This window comes from Mixophyes fleayi, chromosome 4, assembly GCF_038048845.1.
Source record: "Mixophyes fleayi isolate aMixFle1 chromosome 4, aMixFle1.hap1, whole genome shotgun sequence".
Lineage (NCBI taxonomy): Eukaryota > Metazoa > Chordata > Amphibia > Anura > Limnodynastidae > Mixophyes > Mixophyes fleayi.
The window spans coordinates 41221645-41244602 of record NC_134405.1 but is presented as its reverse complement, the minus strand read 5'-3'; the positions used below and the strand labels follow the sequence as shown (position 1 = coordinate 41244602).

The following is a 22958-nucleotide window of genomic DNA, read 5'->3' as shown; positions in this document are numbered from 1 at the left end:
TCCCGGCAGAGCGGCTTTTTCCTTTGATAAATCGGCTCCTTTTCCCTGTGATAATCAGATAAAGATCTTTAAACAAATAACATAGAAACAAAACATTTGACAGCAGATAAGAACCACTTGGGCCATCTAGTCTGCCCTTTTTTTTAACATGGGTTAAACCCTATTTGATCTTTAGTTCTTTGTATGGATATCCTTATGTCTATCCCAAGCATGCTTAAATTGCTCTACAACCCTCTACCACCTCTGATGGGAGGCTATTCCACTTACCCACTACCCTTTCTGTGAAGTTATCTTTCCTCTAATTTCCTCTGAACCTACTTCCCTCCAGTTTCAGTGCATGTCCTCGTGTAGTAAGACAATATAAATAACAATAAAATAAGAGCATAGATTATTCTGCAGGGTCAGACACCAGAGGGAGGGGGGTGCTCAGCAGGAGAATAGGATCGGAGGATATAGCGCAGGGAAACCAGACAAACACAGAGGTATTTCTGTTGTGAGGCCAATGTAACTGGTAACCCCCCTCCCCTCCACCCCCCAGCAAAAACCCCAGACCCGCCCCTGCTCTCTCCCCACAGGTAGGAATCTTTGTTACACACATACACTGTGTCCCTCCCAGCAGGGAGCTCAGGTGCTCAGCTGCAGTCACCAGGAGGAATCAGAGCCACAGACATCGTAGAGCTGCAGAACGCAGGGAAACCATTCACAGGGGAGCAGGAGCCACCAGGTAGGTGCCCCAGACCTACAGCTGACTCTTCACTGACTGTCCTGTCCATCCACTACACACTGACCCCTGTCCCTCACTCCTCATCACACTAAGATGTCTTTACAGCCAGTGATCACCTCTCTCCCCTGCCAGTAACTCTCTAAAGAGGCTCAAGATGTCTATTGTTAAGACGCTGCTTGAGGACGCAGCCCAGGAAAGTGATCTGACAGAGGAGAAAGGGAATGAAGGTACATGAAGCAATGAGTGAATTATATTTAAGTGAAAATGAGAAGAAACAACCCCATATTAATTTGACACAAGGAGTGCAGGAGCTGACTGGTGCACAGCATGCTAAATCTATGTGGTTATAACTGGTGATAACGGCTTTATGATGACTTTACTGCAGAAACTGCTCATTTTATTCATGTCTAATAGATTGCAGGTGGAATTGATCCTTTATTGCAAATTCCTTATTCCTTCAGTTATGATAAAGGTACTGTATGAGACCGCTTGGATACTAATTACTATGAGTTCTAGCTTTATATAGTTAATATATATATATATATATATATATATATATATATATATATATATAAAATGTCAGAGGGAGTGAAGTGTGTGTCAGATCAGAGGACGGAGGGTACAGGATAAAGGGAATGGAATGGAGGGGATTTGGCATAGTGTAGGGTACCAGTGAAATGAGAGAAAATGGAGGGTGTATTACTAATGAGAATGGGGGGCATAAGATAGAGGGTAAGGGACGAGGGGAGCAATATGTGAGGAGGTAATAGGGTGGAGTAAGGGAGTATACTAACAGGGGAGATCAGAGTGAAGAAATTAGGGCTAAAGGGATGGTATAGGAGCCAGTAATCAGCAAACAGAGGGACTATAAGGACTAAAGTGAGCGGCTGTGAGGGACCAGACAGAGGCTGTAAAACTAGACTGACGGGTGATCAGAGAGATGTAGGTAATAAATTAAGGTGGTGAAACACCCAGGAACAGCAGAGAATGGACGGAACACAGAACAAGGAGTGCGAAGAGAATGAGCTGGAGATGCCAGTCAAAGGGAATGAACTGAGTTTTGGGGCATTGGAGCTACAGACCGATATGAACCGTACACAGACAGTGAAACGAGTTGGGGGATCAATGGATGGAGGGTAAGGGGTAAATGGCATCACTTAGGAGTCATCAAGCTAGAAAGTGCAATTTTGCACTTTGACAAAACCAGGTCACACTGCAGGGGAGAGAGGGGTTAAAACCGTACACATAGATTTAGAGTTGGGAAGCATGTTCTAGTTTAACTCTAAATCACAGGGTAAAAATTGAGCTGTCGAGTATATGTTGCTACATGCAAAAGCAATCAGTATTTTCCTTGCATGTAAATAAAATTAATTTGCACCCCTGGCATCACAGCACATTAGGCACAAAGGTGGTAGGATAAGTGTATTCAGGCAGTTGGGGCACAGGACAAGGTTAGGATAGGTTGTTGGATGAGCTAAGGTAGAGGAATAGGGATGGGCGTGTTAGGGAACATGGAAGAGAAAGGGGAATAAATGAATAGCAGAGTATACATAATAGAGACAAGTTCCAGGGTAGTAACAGATGTTACTTTATTCCAAGATTTATTGACATAAAAACAGGCTGATCAGGTAATGGCATTCATTATAACATAACACATCCGGTTTGTATATAAATACACACTTGTCCTAAGCCAGGATCCAGGACAATGAGGAGATCCCTCAATATATTTTGTACGACGGATCAAAGACAGAATTTCAGGTGGTTTCTGGGTTTTGCATATTTATATCTTCATTTGCCTTTCAAAATGATATCCTGCCCAAATGATTTTCATAATCTTCATACCCTGAATAGAGACCGTAAATAATCACCCCTCTGCAATTCGGTGCAATACTCTGTAATAGGCGCCAGTTCCAGGCAATGTTCTAACACGTCTGCAGCTTTGTACATTGTACTTTCAGGCTGACCAGTCATCTGTAACACTGTACGGTCTGCATCCAGTGGTGACTTATTTACCTGCTCCTCCGCTGGTCACAGAGACGGGGAGTTTATAAATGTGTGAGCAACAGTTCAGTCTTATGTGTTAAACATTAAGGGCTAGATTTACTAAACTGTGGGTTAGAAAAAGTGGAGATGTTGCCTATAGCAACCTATCAGATTGCAGTTATCATTTATTTAGGACATTCTACAAAATGACAGCTAGAATCTGATTGGTTGCTATAGGCAACATCTCCACTTTTTCAAAACCGCAGTTTAGTAAATATACCCTCAAGAGGCTAATACATAGCTGGAGCTACAACTGTTTTATTTGCATAAAATGTGCTGTGCACTTGCACCGAAAAGGCAGATTTTGTTGCCTCTTTGGGGTATATTCACTAAACTGCGGGTTTGAAAAGGTGGAGATGTTGCCTATAGCAACCAATCAGGTTCTAGTTATAATTTATTTAGGACATTCTACAAAATGACAGCTAGACTCTGATTGGTTGCTATAGGCAACATCTCCACCTGCAGTTTAGTAAATATACCCCTTACACTTGCAACTCTTAATACTTGGAGAGGGGGAGCAGGGGTGGTGTAAGGGGCAAGCAAGCATAGACGGAGTATAGTAAGAGCGTATTCACGGAATTGCGACCAAGGAGACGTATCTCTTGTGGGTGATAAAGGGCAGGTGAAGCGCAGCTCAATAATGATGCCGATCAGCAGTAGTAATTAGCCACTTTTGATTGGCTGAATGTGGCTTGACCTCTCTTTCCGACAGTACTTAATCCATTACTGTGGCTGATATGTTATATGAAGCAGCGGCCATCTATTTGCATGACTTGATATTTCCATTTGGACTGCAGCAAGAAAGCAGATTCCTGTTTTATTTTTAAAGGGGGGAAAAAATTATGTTTCTGTTTAATTTAATTAGTATTTCTATTTATTATTTGTTTTTGTGTTTAATTATATTTTAAAGGGAACATGCAAATGTTACATTTATTAATAACACTGCCGAGACAATACTCTCTCTTGTGTAGATTAATTTCATTACATTGTTATGCGGTGTACAAATAGGAAAATTCGACTGTAGGATGTAGCACTAACACTGTCAACCCGGCATCTCTGGGCTACCTCCGCACTATCACAAGGAGTATGCACGCTTGACGTAAACTTGCCGAATCTGCTGCTGACGTATAGCTGGACACATGCAGGGAAATGCGTTTTTCCTGTCTACGTTCATGGCCGCAAGATTTGTCCCACTTGGGCCCCGAATTTGAAAGTGTTTCCACCATCATCTAATGTTATTGTATTAGGTTGCTTATGCCCTTCTGCGGCTAATGATCCAATACCAGTGAGGGGCAACACGATATACTACAAGGGTCGCATGTGCAGCCCTCCAGCCTTCCAAAGGGCCATGAACTATAGAGTGTAGCCTAACAGTGGTTGCTAGGCAACAATAATGTGTGTCTTTATAGTTCTTATTTAGGGATAGGTCAGAGTGAGGCACAGAGCTTGGGGCTGCAGGTAAAGGCTCATCAGACTGCTAGCGGCCCTCCTTTTGCCTTCCACTTAATTATACAGTGCCCAGTATATGTTGTATACCATGCAGTGTGATTTATTACATTTTTCCCCAAAATTTAGTTTTTCAGGCATGCAAAAATAAAGCTCCCTTGAATTTCACAGAATAAATTAATAACAAATGGGTCACTGTGCTCCCAACCCAAATCCTGAGGATGCAGCAGACATCCTGGGATGATGCCACCTTAAACCAGGGGGCTCCAGGAGTGTGGGGTTACATTGCTATTGTGAAAACCTGTCCATTATACCACAATGGTTAAAAAAAAAAAACCACACACCCAAAAATAAAAAATAAGCTTGCGTGTCTAAAAGTAGGGTGTTCCTGGAGCTTCCCTTACCCACCAGCCAATAGATATTAGTTTTCCATGCTGGTTGTTTGTGGTTGACTGCAAGGAGCAAGGCTGCAGAATATGTCTATATCAAATAAATATAATGATATACATGTATGTATCAACGTGTATCTCAGTTTGAGATTCAAGCGCATTTGTGCTTCCATCCCACTGTCTTTGAATCTTCTCGACACCCTCTGTGTATGGAAAACATCACATGCCCAGAAATCTGGCTGAAGCCCATTCAATCTAGGATACACAACACAGACCACTGCATCAACAGAATCAACATCCACAATCCCAACAAGGTCAAAGCCATTGCCACAAAGACCACGGAACAAGGACTATTCCACGATCACCGGGGATATTAAAGCTTCATCAGCTAATACATGATAAAGACAGGAAAGCTCTATGTATTATACCTGATGCCTAAATAACCTCTTATATGAGTATTATTGAACTTTAAAGCACCTTGCACAATCTTCTCCTTCAGAACACTGTTTCTTTTCGCTCTTTGTTTTGTGATTGCTCTATTCACTGAAACCAATATTACGTAAACAGTAACAATCTTAAACCGCCACATTCAACAATGGTTATCTAATGCTTATTTATTTATCAGCAATCAGCATATTAAACCTCACCATAAAGTTTCCCATATTAAAATTATTATTATTATTATTATTAATAATAATAATAATAAATAATACCTATCTTGGCTGTCTATACTGCTACTATATTGGTTTCACGTTTCATCTCTTGCTTCTAACATGGTTTGCTTGTAAACTGTGCATCAGTAAAAGTTATTACAACTGTAACGCTTCTTTCTAATACAAATAATGCACCTTCCTAACTTTATTGGTCCAAACTGGAGGGACCATCGTTAATTGTTCTGCACAGAAAATGTTTGGCGCTGTTGGGCTACCTCTTTTCTTGGGCACTTTGCTGGTTTGTAGGTGCTTTTTTCATCTACCCTCCCTACTCACTCTCTTTCCCCAACCAGGACACTTGGAGAGTGTTAAGTACACTAAGTGGCCTTAACCCTTCACTTTTTTCCATTCCAAAAACACTTCCCCGTATTTCAACAGGACAAATGCGCCATTTTCATCTTAAATGTCTTTAAAAATAGTTTCTTATAAAGAGCTAAACGCCCCCCCTGAAAAGAAGAACACTCTTTGCCTCATTAACATCACTCAAAGGTGACCTATTTTTTTTTCCAAGGAAACCCATTTTCCCCCAAATTCTCCAGCTGGATTTACGCTCTAAGACGGACATTCAAAGATCTAAGATCAAAGATTGATTTCTTCAGGTTATTTGTAGGACTCTCGGATGGTTATAGAACCACTAAGGATGGTGAATATGTTTTCTCCTCTGCATACAAGAATTGATATGACCCTGCTTAGCCAAGATTTGACTCTAAAATGAGTTACTCCCCGGGTTGGTCCTATCACCTGTTCAAATCATGTCTGTCTCTCAGGAGATCTGTCAGACTTATCACACTTCTACATCTACATGGAGACCTAATGAAGCCCTAAATCCATAGCCCCCACAGATAAACACAGCTATGCGAAATCCTAGCCAAATACTTTGTGTCCAACAACACTCCAGGGGGTGAATGTATTATCCAACAGTTTTTGCAAGTCGCCGATACTCGGCGACTTTGAAGGACAAATTTAAAACGGCAATGGCTTTCAAGGTAAGGTTTTGCCTTGAAAGCCATTTCCGTTTTAAACTTGCCCTGCAAAGTCGCCGAATATCGGCGACTTGCAAAAACCGCTGGATAATACATTTAACCCCAGATGCTTGGCCTGGGATTATGTGGGAGGGTCATTAAGCCCATTTGATAAATATGATTCGTAGAGCAAAGAAAGACTTGTTATTCAGAACAACGAAGGTGACTAAACAGCTTCAAGACCTTGAAAGCCAACACAAGACCTCACCAGAACCAGCCACATGGCAGGAACTCAGGAGAATTATAGGAGAGTTGAATTTGATAATTTCAGATCAAACAGATCATAAATTTAAATGGATTGAACAAAGCTTTTTAATGAAAAGAGATAAAGCTGATCAAATCTTAGCCATTAGAACAAGGTTCAAACAGTAATCTCAAAGCAATTAAAACTCCTTTTTGGGGATCTCAGGTATGACCCTAATGCCATTTAGAATACAATTATACCAACCTATAGAACTTACCCCAACATCTAGATGTTGCAGCGCCCCCACTAGAAGAACATATGACAAACTTAAGATCCTCCCATTTTTTTACTCAAAAAAACAATATCTGGCCTGTCACATGTATGGAAAAAAATGACTTTCTCTTGTATGGACACTTTTTATTGAGTTTTAAGCAATCATATTTAGGGTGAGGGATACAGAAAAGATGGAGGAAGCACTGGACAGTCCCTGAATATTGGGGGTTGTTTATGCTGGAGATATGGTAACCTTCATTTCTTTTCTATATACTTGAACTGAGATTTCCTGTCGCCCAACATGACTTTGTCCTTAAACAGGCAAATTTATCTAAACCACACCCACTTTTTTGTTAAGCCCCTGCCCTTTGCAGCCCACCTATCAGGGTGCCCCACCAACATCAGGACAGTTGGGATCTTCACAGCTTCCTATGTAACACATTCAATTTACAAAGACAGTCTTACATAAGAGTTCTCAGTTCTCTCTGCCATTCACTATTGTAATATCTTAGTCTCCGTGTTCCATGCTTATACTATTCTATATCTGACGGCATAATTCATTGGTTCTCCCTCCTGCAACTTGTACCCCCTTCCCTCATCCCCATATTTAATCATTATATAAGCTTAAATGTTGTTATACTCATGTCTGTTGTCTATTTTATAATGCTCTAAAATCTCTGTATTGGGTCCTGATATATAGACACGAGGGCACAGATCTTTCTTATCCTCCTAATACACAGACATCAGGACACAGACCTCTCCCCTCCTAATACACAGACATCAGGGTACAGACCTCTCCCCTCCCAATACACAGACATCAGGACACACTGACCTCTCCCCTCCTCCTAATACACAGACATCAGGACACACTGACCTCTCCCCTCCTCCTAATACACAGACATCAGGACACAGACCTCTCCCCTCCCAATACACAGACATCAGGACACAGACCTCTCCCCTCCTCCTAATACACAGACATCAGGACACAAACCTCTCCCCTCCTAATACACAGACATCAGGACACCCCTCTCTCCTCCTAATACACAGACATCAGGACACCCCTCTCTCCTCCTAATACACAGACATCAGGACACCGACCCCTCCTCCTAATACACAGACATCAGCACACAGTTCTCACATACACAATGGTCCTAATTGTCCTGGCTGCACTTTTCAAATGTTTTTATTCCCTTGTACATATTTATTTAATTAATGTAAAGAAACACACTTTAATTTCACTCATTGCTAGTCGGTTCTCTGGGAGTCAGACCACTCCCTTCAGGTGCTGAAAGCTTTGAATATGGAAGCTGAGGGAAGGTTTTATATGAGACACCCTGAATATACATTTGTTTCACATGATAAGGAAGCAGGTGAGCTGATCCCTGTACAGCTATATTGTGCACACAATTATCCTAATTATGTATATGCTGATACATAGTGATTTATATGTTGTTTGTTATAGAGCGCCGGACTATATTTTCTCTCTTCACCTCCGAATACACAGATATCGGGGTACAAACCTCTAGTCTCCTAATACACAGACATCGGGACACAGCCCTCCTCCTCCTCCTAATACACAGGCATTGGGACACACAGACCTCTCCCCTTCTCCTAGTACACAGACATCAGGACAAAGACCTCTCCCCTCCTCCTAATACACAGGCATTGGGACACACACACCTCTCCCCTTCTACTAATACACAGACATCAGGACACAGACCTCTCCTCCTAATACACAGACATCAAGACTCTGACCTCTACCCTCCTCCTAATACACAGGCATTGGGACACACACACCTCTCCCCTTCTACTAATACACAGACATCAGGACACAGACCTCTCCTCCTAATACACAAATATCAGGGCGCACACCTCTCCCCTCCTCCTAATACACAGGCATCAGGAAGTAGACCTCTCCTCCTAATACACAGACATCAGATCGCAGACCTCTCCCCTCCTAATACACAGACAGGACACAGACCTCTCCCCTCCTAATACACAGACATTAACACAAAGACCTCTCCCCTCCTCCTAATACACAGGCATCAGGACACAGACCTCTCACCTCCTCCTAATATGACCAGGGTTTAACCATATGTATTTTTTATATCTAGGTCAGAAAAATGAGCTGCTTTTCATTCCTAAAAACGATGATGTTCATTTTCAATGGCATAATATTTGTGAGTATATCTGGAATGGGGCTTTAACAAGACATTTAGATTTGAGTCATGAGTGTGTGAGATGATAGAAGCTTACAATGTCACATTTTTTTGAGTTTTAATTTTTTTTTTTTTTTTTTAAAAAGTAGAAATTAGTTTATTATTTTCCCGTAATTGTTGAGTAACATATGGTGCAGTACCACCTACAACCAAGAGGTGGCACACCATTCTTCCAATCCCTATATGAGTTCCAGTCCACACTGTAAACTTGCTCTGTGTTTTTTAATGTATAAGTTTATTTATTACCAATGTATACTGCATGTATAAATGAGATGAGTGAGAAAGGGGCACAATGGGTGACGGATAGATACAGCTTTTCTCCTCTCCCTGCAGCTGGGGGGCACGGCTGTGCTGGGCATCGGGATCTGGGTGAAGGTGGACGGAGGGTCTTTCGTGAAGATTCTCGGCTCGGCGGCACCGCAGCTCATGCAGGTGGTGAATGTGGGTTACCTCTGCATAGCTGTTGGGGCCTTCCTGATGGTGATGGGCTTTCTAGGCTGTTGTGGGGCGGTGAAGGAGAGCAGGTGCATGTTGATGCTGGTAAGTACTATAGATAGGTTATACGTCCTACTATTCTTACTGTGACATACAAACATTCTCTGTAATTCCATATATTGGGGCCTATTTATCAGCCCTAAACTATATGGAAACTGCTTTTTCCGCCTGGTTTAGGTATTTTTATGTAAAATGGTAATTTGAGAAAAGCCTAACGCAGGAAATATCCGAGAGATCTCTTACGTTGGGGAAAGTACCGCAGTCCACGTAATACTGAATGGGGACAGCGGTGTGGGCGATTTTATCAAGTTCCGAACAGCTAGCTCAGTGATGGGCAAACTACGACCCGCGGGCCAGATCCGGCCCACTTAGAGGTTCTATCCGGCCCACCAATATTTTAAAAAATTTCATTAAAATATGCATAAAATTATTAAAATATAATTATTTGTTTTTATATTTAAATAAAAAAAATAGATACGAGGAACTTATAGAAATGTAGTCACATCTTCATTCATCACATTAGTTTTATAAAAATTTGTATTACATATTTCGATATTTGAGTTTTTCAATAAATTATATTGGCCCGCCTAAAGTTTTTCTTTTTTATTTGGCCGCTCCTGAAAAAGTTTTACCCATCACTGAGCTAGCGCCATCTGAATATGGTGTTAGACTTTCAGTCCTATGGGGAGAGGGATCTTCAGGTCCCTCTGACAGTGTTACTACTCCTCTGTATGATGTTTAACACAAATGGCAACTGCACAGGCGCAGTAAAGAGTCGAATGTACCGTCCAGACATGACTACTATAGTAAATGGAAGCAAAAAAAAAGTAATCTATCATTGTTGTGACAATTCTTAAATAGGCTCCACTATCTCTACATCTCTTCTATAATTTCATATAACATCTCCCTATAACTCCTCCTATTACTCCATATAACCTCTCCCTATAACTCCTCATATTACTCCATATAACCTCTCCCTATATCTCCTCCTATTACTCCGTATAACCTCTCCCTATATCTCCTCCTATTACTCCGTATAACCTCTCCCTATAACTCCTCCTATTACTCCATATAACCTCTCCCTATAACTCCTCATATTACTCCATATAACCTCTCCCTATATCTCCTCCTATTACTCCATATAACTCCTCCTATTACTCCGTATAACCTCTATCATCTAACAGTAATATCCAATGTGACAACGATTGTCTTTTCTTTTAGTTTTTCATCATCATCCTCATTATTTTCATTGCGGAAATAGCAGGAGCTGTGGTAGTTTTGGCATTCTCTTCCTTGGTAAGAATCCTGTCCTGGAGATCTCACAATCTAGAATACAAAGCGCAATCACAGTACACACAGATGAGGAGATACTGTAAGATAGTCACGTTGTTCTGCATAAAATACCATTTAATAAAGAGGTGGCAACATTACAATACATAGAGAGGAAGAATCATTGAGAGAAGTAAATCCTGTCCTGAAAGTTTACACTCCAGTATACAGAGAGGGGAGGGCTGGCAGCCTTTGGGCAAGGAAAAAATACAAGAAAGTTGCAAGTTTTACCAGCACATCTCAGTGGAAAAAGGGGTGTGACCAAAACCAAATGAGACCATTCTAGTGACCAATATACAATACAGAGAACATTCTAATAATATCTATACAATACTTACAGCATTCTAGTGGCCAATATACATTAGAGAGCATTCTAATAATATCTATACAATACTTACAGCATTCTAGTGACCAATCTACATTACAGAGAGCATTCTAATAATATCTAAACAATGCTTACAGCATTCTAGTGACCAATCTACATTGCAGAGAGCATTCTAATAATATCTATACAATACGTACAGCATTCTAGTGACCAATCTACATTACAGAGGGCATTCTAATAATATCTATACAACACTTACAGCATGCTTGCGACCTATATATAATACAGAGAACATTTTAGTAACAACTGTACAATTGAGATACCTTTTTAGTGGCCTTTATACAATACAGAGCGCATTCTAAAGGCCTTTATACAATACAGAGAGCATTCTAAAGGCCTTTATACAATACAGAGATCATTCTAGTGGCCTTTATACAATGCAGAGAGCATTCTAGTGGCCCTTATACAATACAGAGGGCATTCTAGTGGCCCTTATACAATGCAGAGAGCATTCTAGTGGCCTTTATACAATGCAGAGATCATTCTAGTGGCCTTTATACAATGCAGAGAGCATTCTAGTGGCCCTTATACAATGCAGAGAGCATTCTAGTGGCCCTTATACAATGCAGAGAGCATTCTAGTGGCCCTTATACAATGCAGAGAGCATTCTAGTGGCCCTTATACAATGCAGAGAGCATTCTAGTGGCCTTTATACAATGCATAGAGCATTCTAGTGCCCTTGATACACGTCAGAGAGCATTCTAGTGCCCTTGATACATGTCAGAGAGCATTCTAGTGCCCTTGATACACGTCAGAGAGCATTCTAGTGCCCTTGATACACGTCAGAGAGCATTCTAGTGCCCTTGATACACGTCAGAGAGCATTCTAGTGCCCTTGATACACGTCAGAGAGCATTCTAGTGCCCTTGATACACGTCAGAGAGCATTCTAGTGACCTTGATACACGTCAGAGAGCATTCTAGTGACCTTGATACACCACAGAGAGCATTCTAGTGACCTCGATACACCACAGAGAGCATTCTAGTGACCTTGATACACCACAGAGAGCAATCTACTGACCGTTACACAATACAGAGAGCATTCTGGAGACCCTTTATACAATACAGACAGCAGTCTATTGACATCTATACAATACAGAGAGCATCTTGATAAATAATCATTTCTGGTGGCTTTTAATGCAGGCACTTTTCAAATATCTTGTGTACTATACATAGCATAGGACTGTGGTAGCTTTACTATACAGACTCCAGATGTCTGGTGGCTTTATAATGCAGTTTCCCCTAATCTTTAGTGTTCCAGTAATCCACACAGATAAGGCCATGGTCGGGGATCGAGCTCATGACCCCAGTGCTGTGAGGCAGAAGTGCTAACCACTAAGCCACCGTGCTGCCCATAATCCACCAATCAGCATATCAGGACCTTCGCACACTCTGACTTGTGACTGTCCAACACCATCCACCAATCAGCGTACTAGGGGCTATCTACTGGGTATGACCGCATGGCCAGTAACCATGGGGCACAGATCATGACTTCGGCTGGCAGGTGTGCTTATAATATAACACAATGGGGATGTTGGGGAGCATTAGCCACAGCCATGAACTGTACGGACGTAGATATTCCGGCCCAAACTTGTACTGGCAAAGTGGGCATATGCCCCCGACCCAACCCGTCCCTGTACACAGAGGACACGGGTACAATACAGGGAGGTGAGGAAACACTAGTGAATCTTACTCTTACAGTACAGAGCCTACACTGTATTATGCAGAGAACACAGATAGAATCCAGGAAAAGACGAATGGAATGTAACACTCTGTTGCTTTCTCAGTCCAATATCTTTCTTGAGTATCTTGGTACCGTGGCTGCGAAATATCTTCGAGAAGATTACGGAAAAGCCAATGATCTGACTGCAGTTTGGAACACAACCATGAAAGAGGTAATAACAGACCCCCTTGCACTTACTTTGTAAACACTTCCGTCACGTGTTGTCCATACACAGGACACTATTGTGGGAAGGCAATGCTCCCGCACCAACCACAGTAAGGGCTATTATATTAGTAGAGGACTATTGTGAGATTTGATTAGCGTGTCTCTGCTAGCCAAGGGAGACCTCTGTGCATTATATGACTGGTAGTGACAGTAATTGCTGTGTAGTGTAGCTTTCAGGAGAAACTGCTTTAGCAATCGTGTAGTAGATAGCCTTCCAAACTAGGTGGTAGAGGCTAATACAGTAGAACATTTTAAACATGCTTGGGTCAAAAATAAGGATACCTTTAAAACTGGGGAAAAAAAGCTAGAATCTCAGTTCCTAGTCATGAGAATGGGTAGACTCGGTGGGCAGTGCGCTTCTGTTTCAATATAACCAGTGTATTATACTCGGCGGTATCCATTATATGCCAGCTTGTGTATCCACAAATTATACCTGCCTGGGTTTTCTCACTATGTACCAGTCTGTGCTCCAGGGGCAAACGCAGGATTTGTAGAGGGAGGGGGTTTCCACACCACGCCACCAATGGGCGTGACCAGCATGCATGGGGATGTGGCTATAATTTTAGACAGTGCTTGGCTGCTCTCCAACTCTTCCTATCCCCATAATATACATGGGAAATGCTGCATGCACTACTGTTAGGTGCACGCAGCTCTCCCTTTTCAAGCAGAGCCGTGTGAAGCGGGAGCAGGGTCCAGCCACCTCAATTATACAGTGCCCCAAGCTTGGAGGGGGGTTTCCAGGCACTAAGAACCCCCCCCCCCCCCTCGGTTTGCCTATGTGCTCCTATACTATATCTATCACCAGATGTGCCTCTATACCATAAGCCAACCTTCCGCCTCTACAGTGGGTCTGATAGACATTAGAATCAGTTGCCGAAGCATAGCGATACAAAATGCTGGGCTATTACTACAGTCAGAGCTACATGTCCTTATTTGCTGAAAATCCAGCGTCTACTGGGCCTCAAGGTGAAGGTGGGAGGGGGGGGGGGGGGCGCTGTGCACCCTGCAACAGAGGTAATTCCACCGCTGACTGTATCTATTATAACCACAGAGATGTTTTGGTCAGAGGTCCAGTGATGCAGTGTTTTGCCCTTACCACTGACATCATAATTGGGGCTTCATATAGATTTGGGGCTCTGGGCTTGATTTCTAGGAGGATGTCTCTTTAAATCTGAGACCGTCTTATGTGACGTACCCTGCATGTGAAATATACTTTCTCGTGCTACGTTTGGTCTTCACCCTCTGCATTATTTAAATTATTTGACCAATCAAAGTCCATTCCCTGCATCTGTTTCCTGCTGTCTCTGGGTGCTAGAGCCAGCACATGCGCTGTTTAATTTGTATTTTGTCCCCCCTTCCCCCCCCCCCCGTAACATACATCCCTTGGTCACTGTCCATATGTGTAATGCAGCCAGACTATTATTGTATCATAATGGAGACTAAAGTTAGAATGAATGTGTCCCTCTCTCTTTTCTTTACTTAGTTCAAATGCTGCGGATTTCATGGGCCTGAAGATTTCTCCAACTCCACCTATTACCAGCAGAATAAGGAGTACCCTCCGGTGTGTTGCTCCAACCACAGTCCCTGCACCCAGCGTAATACCACCACTAAGGTCAGCACAGGAGGATTTCTGTTATTTGCTTTCTCTTTCTTGATGTGCTCTTGATTTATCTAACAGCTCTAGAACCATCACAGTATAGATTTTCTGTACATCCTTTATCAAGACCAAGAAATACCAGGCCATGTATGTTCTGTGTCTCCCCTTATATATGTCCTATCCATAGGTCACCCATAATTTTGAAGTTAATATCCAGGACACCCATGTGAGGTTTGCTTGTACCATAAACTTTACCTCATATTTCCATATCGGTACCCAATGAGATAAAACCTTTCTACTAAGCTATTGCCACTGTTAATTCGGGTTCATCGGGAGTTTCAATCACAAAAGAATAAGTATTGAGTTGGTGATTTTGGGTTGAAAAAGACGGGACAGACTTGGGAAAATAGGGACATGTGGTAGGACGCCTATTCCAGGACAAAGTCCTGGAAATATCGTCAACGTGTGAACCGTGCACAACTTTAAAATGTAGTGCTTGTTGTGGTGGATAGTGTACAAAGCCGACCTCCAATGTGGTGACTAGATATAGAATAACCCTCTAAACTGGTGCCTGGTATGTAAACTAGACATCTAATATTGTGGCTGGTGTCCAAAGCAGACCACCAACCTGCTGGCTAGTGCATAGAATAGCTCTCTAAACTGGTGGCTAGTATATCAAGCAGACTTCTAATATTGTAGTGTAGTACCGTAGTATACCAAGCAGACCTCCAGTCTGGTGGCTAGTATTAAACACTAGAGTTATAATCTGGTGGATAATGCAAGCCTCAAATCTGGTGACTAGTGTATACAGGAGATCTCCAATCTGGTGCTTAGTGTATAAAGAAGATGGCCATTTTGGTGACTAGTGTATACAGGAGACCTCCAATCTGGTGGCAAGTGTATAAATCATGTCTGTATTCTGGTGGCTGGTATTTACAATAGGTACAGCTCCATGACGTACTCGCCCAGCCATCATACAGGCCCCCTGCTCTGCCACTTTCTCGTTGCTAGGGGAAAGAACGGACGATAGATGTTAATGACCTCTAACAAACAGCTTCTGACTCTCTGAATTGTGTGTATAGTTGACTCTGATTGCCGGAGTCCAGTGTAACAGCAGCGTCTGTCAGATCCTTCTAACAAGCTGCAGAATGTGAACTTGGCAGTATAGATCTCGGCCCCACCAACATTAGATAAGATTTACTTCATTTACAAGAGTCCCATTCCCCCCACCCCCTAGAAGGTTATTGTGTTTATATATAAAACTCCCACCTGTCCCCCTTATATTTCTATCTTCCAGGGCTGCCTTAAGGCCTTTGAACATTTCCTTTCTCAAAATGGGAAAATTGTTGGAGGCGTTGCCCTTGGAATCTGCGGCCTGGAGGTGAGTTACTGATGCCAGTTATTTCATGATAATGGTTTTAAATGTTAACATAGATTGGTAGGGGGCATTGTTAGGGTTTGATTAGCAGAGGCATTGCAAGGGATAGGTTGGCAGGGGGCATTGCTAGGGATAGGTTGGCAGGTGGCATTGCTAGGGATAGGTTGGCAGGTGGCATTGCTAGGGATAGGTTGGCAGGGGGCATTGCTAGGGATAGGTTGGCAGAGGGCATTGCAAGTTATAGGTTGGCAGGGGGCAATGCTAGGGAATGTCTGATTCTCTTTTTCCTAATTTTATTAATTTATCATCATTTGATATACATAAGACCTAGTTGTAATAAACAAACATGTCCTCCTTATTAGTGCCACTTGTAAATGCTGGCAGGAGCCGCTATGAATGTGGTGCTCTTGGTTAGGGACTAGCGATGCCCTGATACAATGTGACCGGCCGTCACACATACACAGATAGAAGTAGCAGTAATGATTACACTGCAGTAGATATATTACCTGAGAGCTGAAAGGCTTATCCACCTCCACATTACTGTAATGCCCTAGTCCTAAACACATTCCTTAGTCTTCTGTGCTTTTCATATATGTATTTATATCATCAGACAGAGCCGTTTAATTTCGATGATTAAAGTTTCCACTTTGAAACCACTTTACACCACAAAAGAGCGTCACCGGCCACCAAAGCAGCTTTTTGCTATTATAAGACAACAGATTGTGTTTTTTTGCTGTTTTTTTCTGCTGTGATCATAACATGCACTTTCTGTGTCTACCTTCCAGCTTGCAGCCATGATCGTCGCTCTGGTGTTGTTTTGCAAAATTGGTGATAAATAAATGTGTCCGTTGTCCCCCCCCAGTATGTAGGATTTGATAGTGGTAGTGAGTATGATTACATGGGTTGCTTTGCTTATGCTCTTACCTGTGGGTGCTGCTGAATTGAATACACTGAATCGTCCTGTTGGTACTTGTCGTGTACCTATGTTCCAGCCTTGGCAGACTGGTCACCTGGCATTGTGGCGAAGCGCAAGACTTTCATCAGCGACATGTAGTGGTACTCGCTACCATCGTACAATGCAGCATCTTCTGGGGCTCACTAAACATCACTGTGCACAATATTCACTTATATTTCCTCACTGACTGTAAATAAATCAAACTATTTTCTTAACACTTTTTAACTCGGAGATACAATGTGTATAAGAGGCACATTCTTCTAAAGCAGCAATCACCGCATTACTTCTTATTGTAGAATACCACTGAATATATATATATATATATATATATATATATATATATATATATATATATATATATATATATATATATATATATATATAATATAGAGAGAGAGAGTATATATACAATACTAAAAGGTGTAATTTCTAAATATTAGATCTATTGTGAATTTTTCATGTTTGTGCCACTGAGTCATGTTATTTCTGGCTCCCTCCTGTCTGTGTCACCCTGTGGTGGGAGGGACAGACTCCACGTCACATAGCTCCCTCCTGTCTGTGTCACCCTGTGGTGGGAGGGACAGACTCCACGTCACATAGCTCCCTCCTGTCTGTCACACCCTGTGGTGGGAGGGACAGACTCCACGTCACATACCTCCCTCCTGTCTGTGTCACCCTATGGTGGGAGGGACAGACTCCATGTCACACAGCTCCCTCCTGTCTGTGTCACCCTGTGGTGGGAGGGACAGACTCCACGTCACACAGCTCCCTCCTGTCTGTGTCACCTTGTGGTGGGAGGGACAGACTCCATGTCACATAGCTCCCTCCTGTCATTGTCACCCTGTGGTGGGAGGGACAGACTCCACGTCACATAGCTCCCTCCTGTCTGTGTCACCCTGTGGTGGGAGGAACAGACTCCACGTCACATAGCTCCCTCCTGTCTGTGTCACCCTGTGGTGGGAGGGACAGACTCCATGTCACACAGTTCCCTTTTTATACCACTGTTACCCCATTGTCTTACATCATTATGTCTATATTATATTTTTATACCTGCTAAAATTCCCAATTGCAAAATTGGGACAAATTAAGCCACACCCAGACTCGCACAAACCTCGTCTGATCTATCCAAGCCACACCCATGTCATTCAAAGTCACGCCCACATTCAGTCAAAAACCATGGAGAACCCTAGTTTCTTCACCAACACTCTGCCCCATCTACTGCTCAACAAAGCTGACAGTTGTGCATAATTCACACACCTTCTGGTCTAAACACATTGGCACTGCAGGATTTACCTTATTAAGTTGTCTGTTTAATAATAGGCGACGATAACCTAGATTTTATAATATTGCTGCAATTTACCAATACCAGCATCGTTCAGCTGCTCTGGTGATACTGGCATACAGTGGTAAGAGCACTCTTACCATTTTGCCAGCCAGTGCAGGGTCTTTCTGCCCATGTGTGACCTGGTATTATCATTTTCCACAAAACATAATAAAGTAGAAAAATAATATATATGCTCTATTTAATTAATAAGACATTTTCCAGTGGGCCACCTATGTTACCACCATCCTCAGATGGCGAAAGCATCAGGAGGGCAGCAACGTTACTTATATGCTGAAGACCGTCTGCCGAGCTGGGTTCAGGCTGTTAGTAGAGAAACTCTGGTGCTCCAGCAGGGCTTCCAATTAAAGCCCTGCGCAGCCAGGAGAGTAGGAGGACATTGAAAGAAGGTGGGAATTAAATAAAAATAGTTTACGTTTACTGACCCAAGATTGTTCTTCTCATTTTCAAGATGACAGCAAAACAGATGAGTCACATGAATACTATACCAAAATGTAGAAGGTTCCCAGAAAGTGACACTGTACTTCTCCTAATAATCTCTGCTACACACATAGACTTCCATGGGGCACCACAGTTATAGCACATGACACATGAACACTATTTAGACTACACCAGGAGTGCCTGAGTGTCGTTGCAGAAGCCTATAAACTAAAACTGCACTGATAGAAATAAGGCAATATACACTTGGAAGTGAGTCAGCTTGTAGAGGAGGATTGGGTACGTGAGATGGTGCATCATTCAGTGCTAAGTCCCCGTAGAGATTCCTCCTGGTTACCTCTGCTACCACACATGCTGGAACACATCTCACCCTTGTCGGATATTGACAACCGATTAGCTGCCGTATTCCCCGGGTAACTTGCAAAAATAATAGCCGAGAGCTGTTTTGCTGCCAAGTGATACCTTGGGGAGCAGAGTGGTTCCGCAACAGCTGGGCAACAGCGTAAAAATAATGGTTTGAAGTGACACAAAACCTTTATGGATTAACGGCTTCACATTTGCATATAATAAATTTGATATTACTTGTTTTACCCTTTTTTTCTTTCATTACTTATTTGACTAATTGAAATCTGACAAGATATGAGCCCCAGAAGACCACAAAAAATGAAAACCCCTGTTTTAAACACACACACTGTAGTACAAACCTCCTATACACATAAACATGTCCCTCTTTAACCCCCTCGCACCTCTAGTACACTCTTAGGACAGCTGCATTCACCCACAAAAGCACCACATGCCCTAGAGATTGTGCAGGTCTCTAATGAGGTGTGCTCTGGTGGCCCTTTGTCCTCTCCTGTTCACTGACTTTATCCCACCCATGTTAGTGGAAATAACTACACATTCATCCTCAAAACCACCCTGTTCCCCTATATAAAAACAACTGTGTGTGTATATGTATATATATATATATATATATATATATATATATATATATATATATATATATATATATATATATATATCATGGTCTGGCCAGATCGAGACATGGTCTCATTTAGTCATTTGTCCCTATTTTTCAATCAGGAATGTTAAATATTTATATGGGAATCCCTATGTCTGCTTCCTCCTCTTATTCATCCTCAGAGTAGGAATAATAAAGTGAGAAGATGGGTGGGATGAAGTTATATCAGACTTGTTGGAATAAATTGGCTTTAGGGCTGTTGTCTTCTCCTAATCACAACTAGTAGGTTGGGGAATAATCCTGGTTCCTAAACCACTTTTTTTTTTTATCATGGTCTACAAGTATTGTAAATCTTTGCATTTTTTTTTTTTGTATTATTACCTTTTAAGATCCTTTGTATCTATGATGAACCGTTGGCATCTAGCCACTGTTGTACATTCAACTTTCTGTCAATAAAGAGAAATTTCTAAATCACGATACTTGTACATTAATCCTTGGTTCCATCTTTTGTATAATGTATTTCTATATATGTAGTTTGGGGTTGGAGGGTTTTTAAGTGACAAAATGTGAGCACGGAGCGCAGAGGACGTCTAGTGATGCCATGCGCCTACTTCGGTGAAAATGAGCCAGATTTTATGGAAGCCATTGGTTTTGAGTGTCAAAATAGCGATGACTTTGTAAGATGGGGAGATAAATCTTGTGATGGGAGAAGCTGGGAGGATTAATGAATTCCTAGATTATTTTTCTCACCTTTGTACCTTACAGAAAATATTAACTCATGAAGGTGGTGGTACTATAGAGGACTAGGGTGGAATTTGCAGTAATGATTTAGCTCTTTCCAGCTGAACACTCAGCCCTACAAAAGTAGACTAATTTACAAAGTCATCCTAAACACCAGAATTTCATATGTAGCATAAAGAACTGCAATAATCTTTATGTGCGGTCCACTGACACTTGGGGTCACAGAACTAGGGCACACTGGCACTTGGGGTCCCAGAACTAGGGCACACTGACACTAGAGGTCCCAGAACTAGGGCACACTGACACTTAGGATCACAGAACTAGGGCACACTGACACTTGGGGTCACAGAACTAGGGCACACTGACACTAGAGGTCCCAGAACTAGGGCACACTGGCACTTGGGGTCACAGAACTAGGGCACACTGGCACTTGGGATCACAGAACAAGGGCACACTGACACTAGAGGTCCCAGAACTAGGGCACACTGGCACTTGGGATCACAGAACTAGGGCACACTGACACTTGGGGTCACAGAACTAGGGCACACTGACACTAGAGGTCCCAGAACTAAGGCACACTGACACTTGGGGTCACAGAACTAGGGCACACTGACACTTGGGGTCACAGAACTAGGGCACACTGACACTTGGGGTCACAGAACTAGGGCACACTGACACTAGAGGTCCCAGAACTAGGGCACACTGGCACTTGGGGTCACAGAACTAGAGCACACTGACACTAGAGGTCCCAGAACTAGGGCACACTAACACTAGAGGTCCCAGAACTAGGGCACACTGACACTTGGGGTCACAGAACAAGGGCACACTGACACTAGAGGTCACAGAACTAGGGCACACTGACACTAGAGGTCCCAGAACTAGGGCACACTGACACTTAGGATCACAGAACTAGGGCACACTGACACTTGGGGTCACAGAACTAGGGCACACTAACACTAGAGGTCCCAGAACTAGGGCACACTGACACTTGGGGTCACAGAACTAGGGCACACTGACACTAGAGGTCCCAGAACAAGGACACACTGACCCTTGGGGTGCAGAGGTTGGGCATCACTGGTCTATATTGTGTAGTTTGATGCATAGAGGTGAAGTGACACACCTCTAGTGATTATGGATACTGGCATTGTCACAGGTGACTGTCCTTGGACATCTGGTTAACTATTCTGGACATGAAGGGCCTGATTCATCAAGGAATGTAAATGACAATACATGCCATATGTTGCGTAGAATCGCTCTGCACATACCCAGAAGCAAACCAGAGAACTCAGCAACGTCCAATTAAGTTTGCGGGGAATGGATCTTTACTACAACCTAGGTCAGTGATGGCTAACCTGTGGCACTCAAGATGTGAAACTACAATCCCCAGCATGCTTTGCCAGTAACTAGCTGATAGCTGGCAGAGCATGCTGGGACTTGTAATTTCACAACATCTGGAGTGCCACAGGTTAGCCATCACTTGCCTAAGTTATCATGGGTGGAATGGGGAGGGTACTGGGCGTATGCACGTAGAGTACAATATATAGTAAGGACGCCAAGCCTGAGCGCACACAGCTGCATCCAATTCAAGCTTTAGGGATCTCAGAGGTACGCGATTTCCAGTCTTAATACTTGCTTCAGCTACAGGTCTGGTGTAAGTGCCGATTACTATTAATGACAAGTGTTTGCTATCAGGAGCAACCGTAAAAATGCATTTTATGTACAGTAGATATTTATAACCTCCTAATAAATGTATTTTATGGGAGGGGGTGGGGGTACTGGAAACAAAACAACTTTTTTATTTTTAAATGTTACTATATCCTGACATTAATTTAATATTAATTTTTTTTTCTGTGTGCTCTTTTGTGACTTTATATTTCACAAATGTATTGGACGTATTCTGCAATGTATTGTCTGAGCGGAGCGGACCTAGACCCGTATTCATCAACAGACAAATCTTTACATCCACTCCTGCCCGGTTTATTTGCATTTTTGAAAAAAAAACATACAATGAGCCAGTATTAACTTATGTGCAAAATAATAAACTAATATACTCCCCTTGCATTGTAACATGGTTTTGTCCAGGAGAAAACTTACCCATTTTTATTTGCCTTATTTTCCTTAATGAATCAGGCCCAATATGTTCGTTTTGCCTGCCTTAATGAATTAGGCTGATGGGCCTTATTCATTAAGGAACATAAGGCAAATAAAAATGGGTAAGTTTTCTCCTGGACTAAACCATATTACAATGCAAGGGGTGCATATTAGATTATTATTTTGCACATAAGTTAAATACTGGCTGTTTTTTCATGTAGCGCACAAATACTTGGTAGCTTGATTTTTACATTGAAATTTAAAGTTCATCTACGACATGCCTTGCC

The 22958-nt window shown here is 42.3% G+C and overlaps 1 protein-coding gene across 1 annotated transcript; it reads left to right on the top strand.

Moving 5' to 3' along the window:
• The first annotated feature begins 601 nt into the window (after positions 1-601).
• On the top strand, positions 602-17405 carry LOC142151272 (tetraspanin-1-like). The gene is made up of 8 exons (XM_075206734.1): positions 602-724; positions 8909-8974; positions 9347-9553; positions 10730-10804; positions 13008-13115; positions 14652-14780; positions 16063-16146; positions 16929-17405. The coding sequence occupies exons 2-8, from the start codon at positions 8918-8920 to the stop codon at positions 16980-16982; spliced, it is 714 nt and encodes a 237-aa protein (XP_075062835.1). The 5' UTR covers positions 602-724; positions 8909-8917; the 3' UTR covers positions 16983-17405.
• The last annotated feature ends 5553 nt before the right edge of the window (positions 17406-22958 follow it).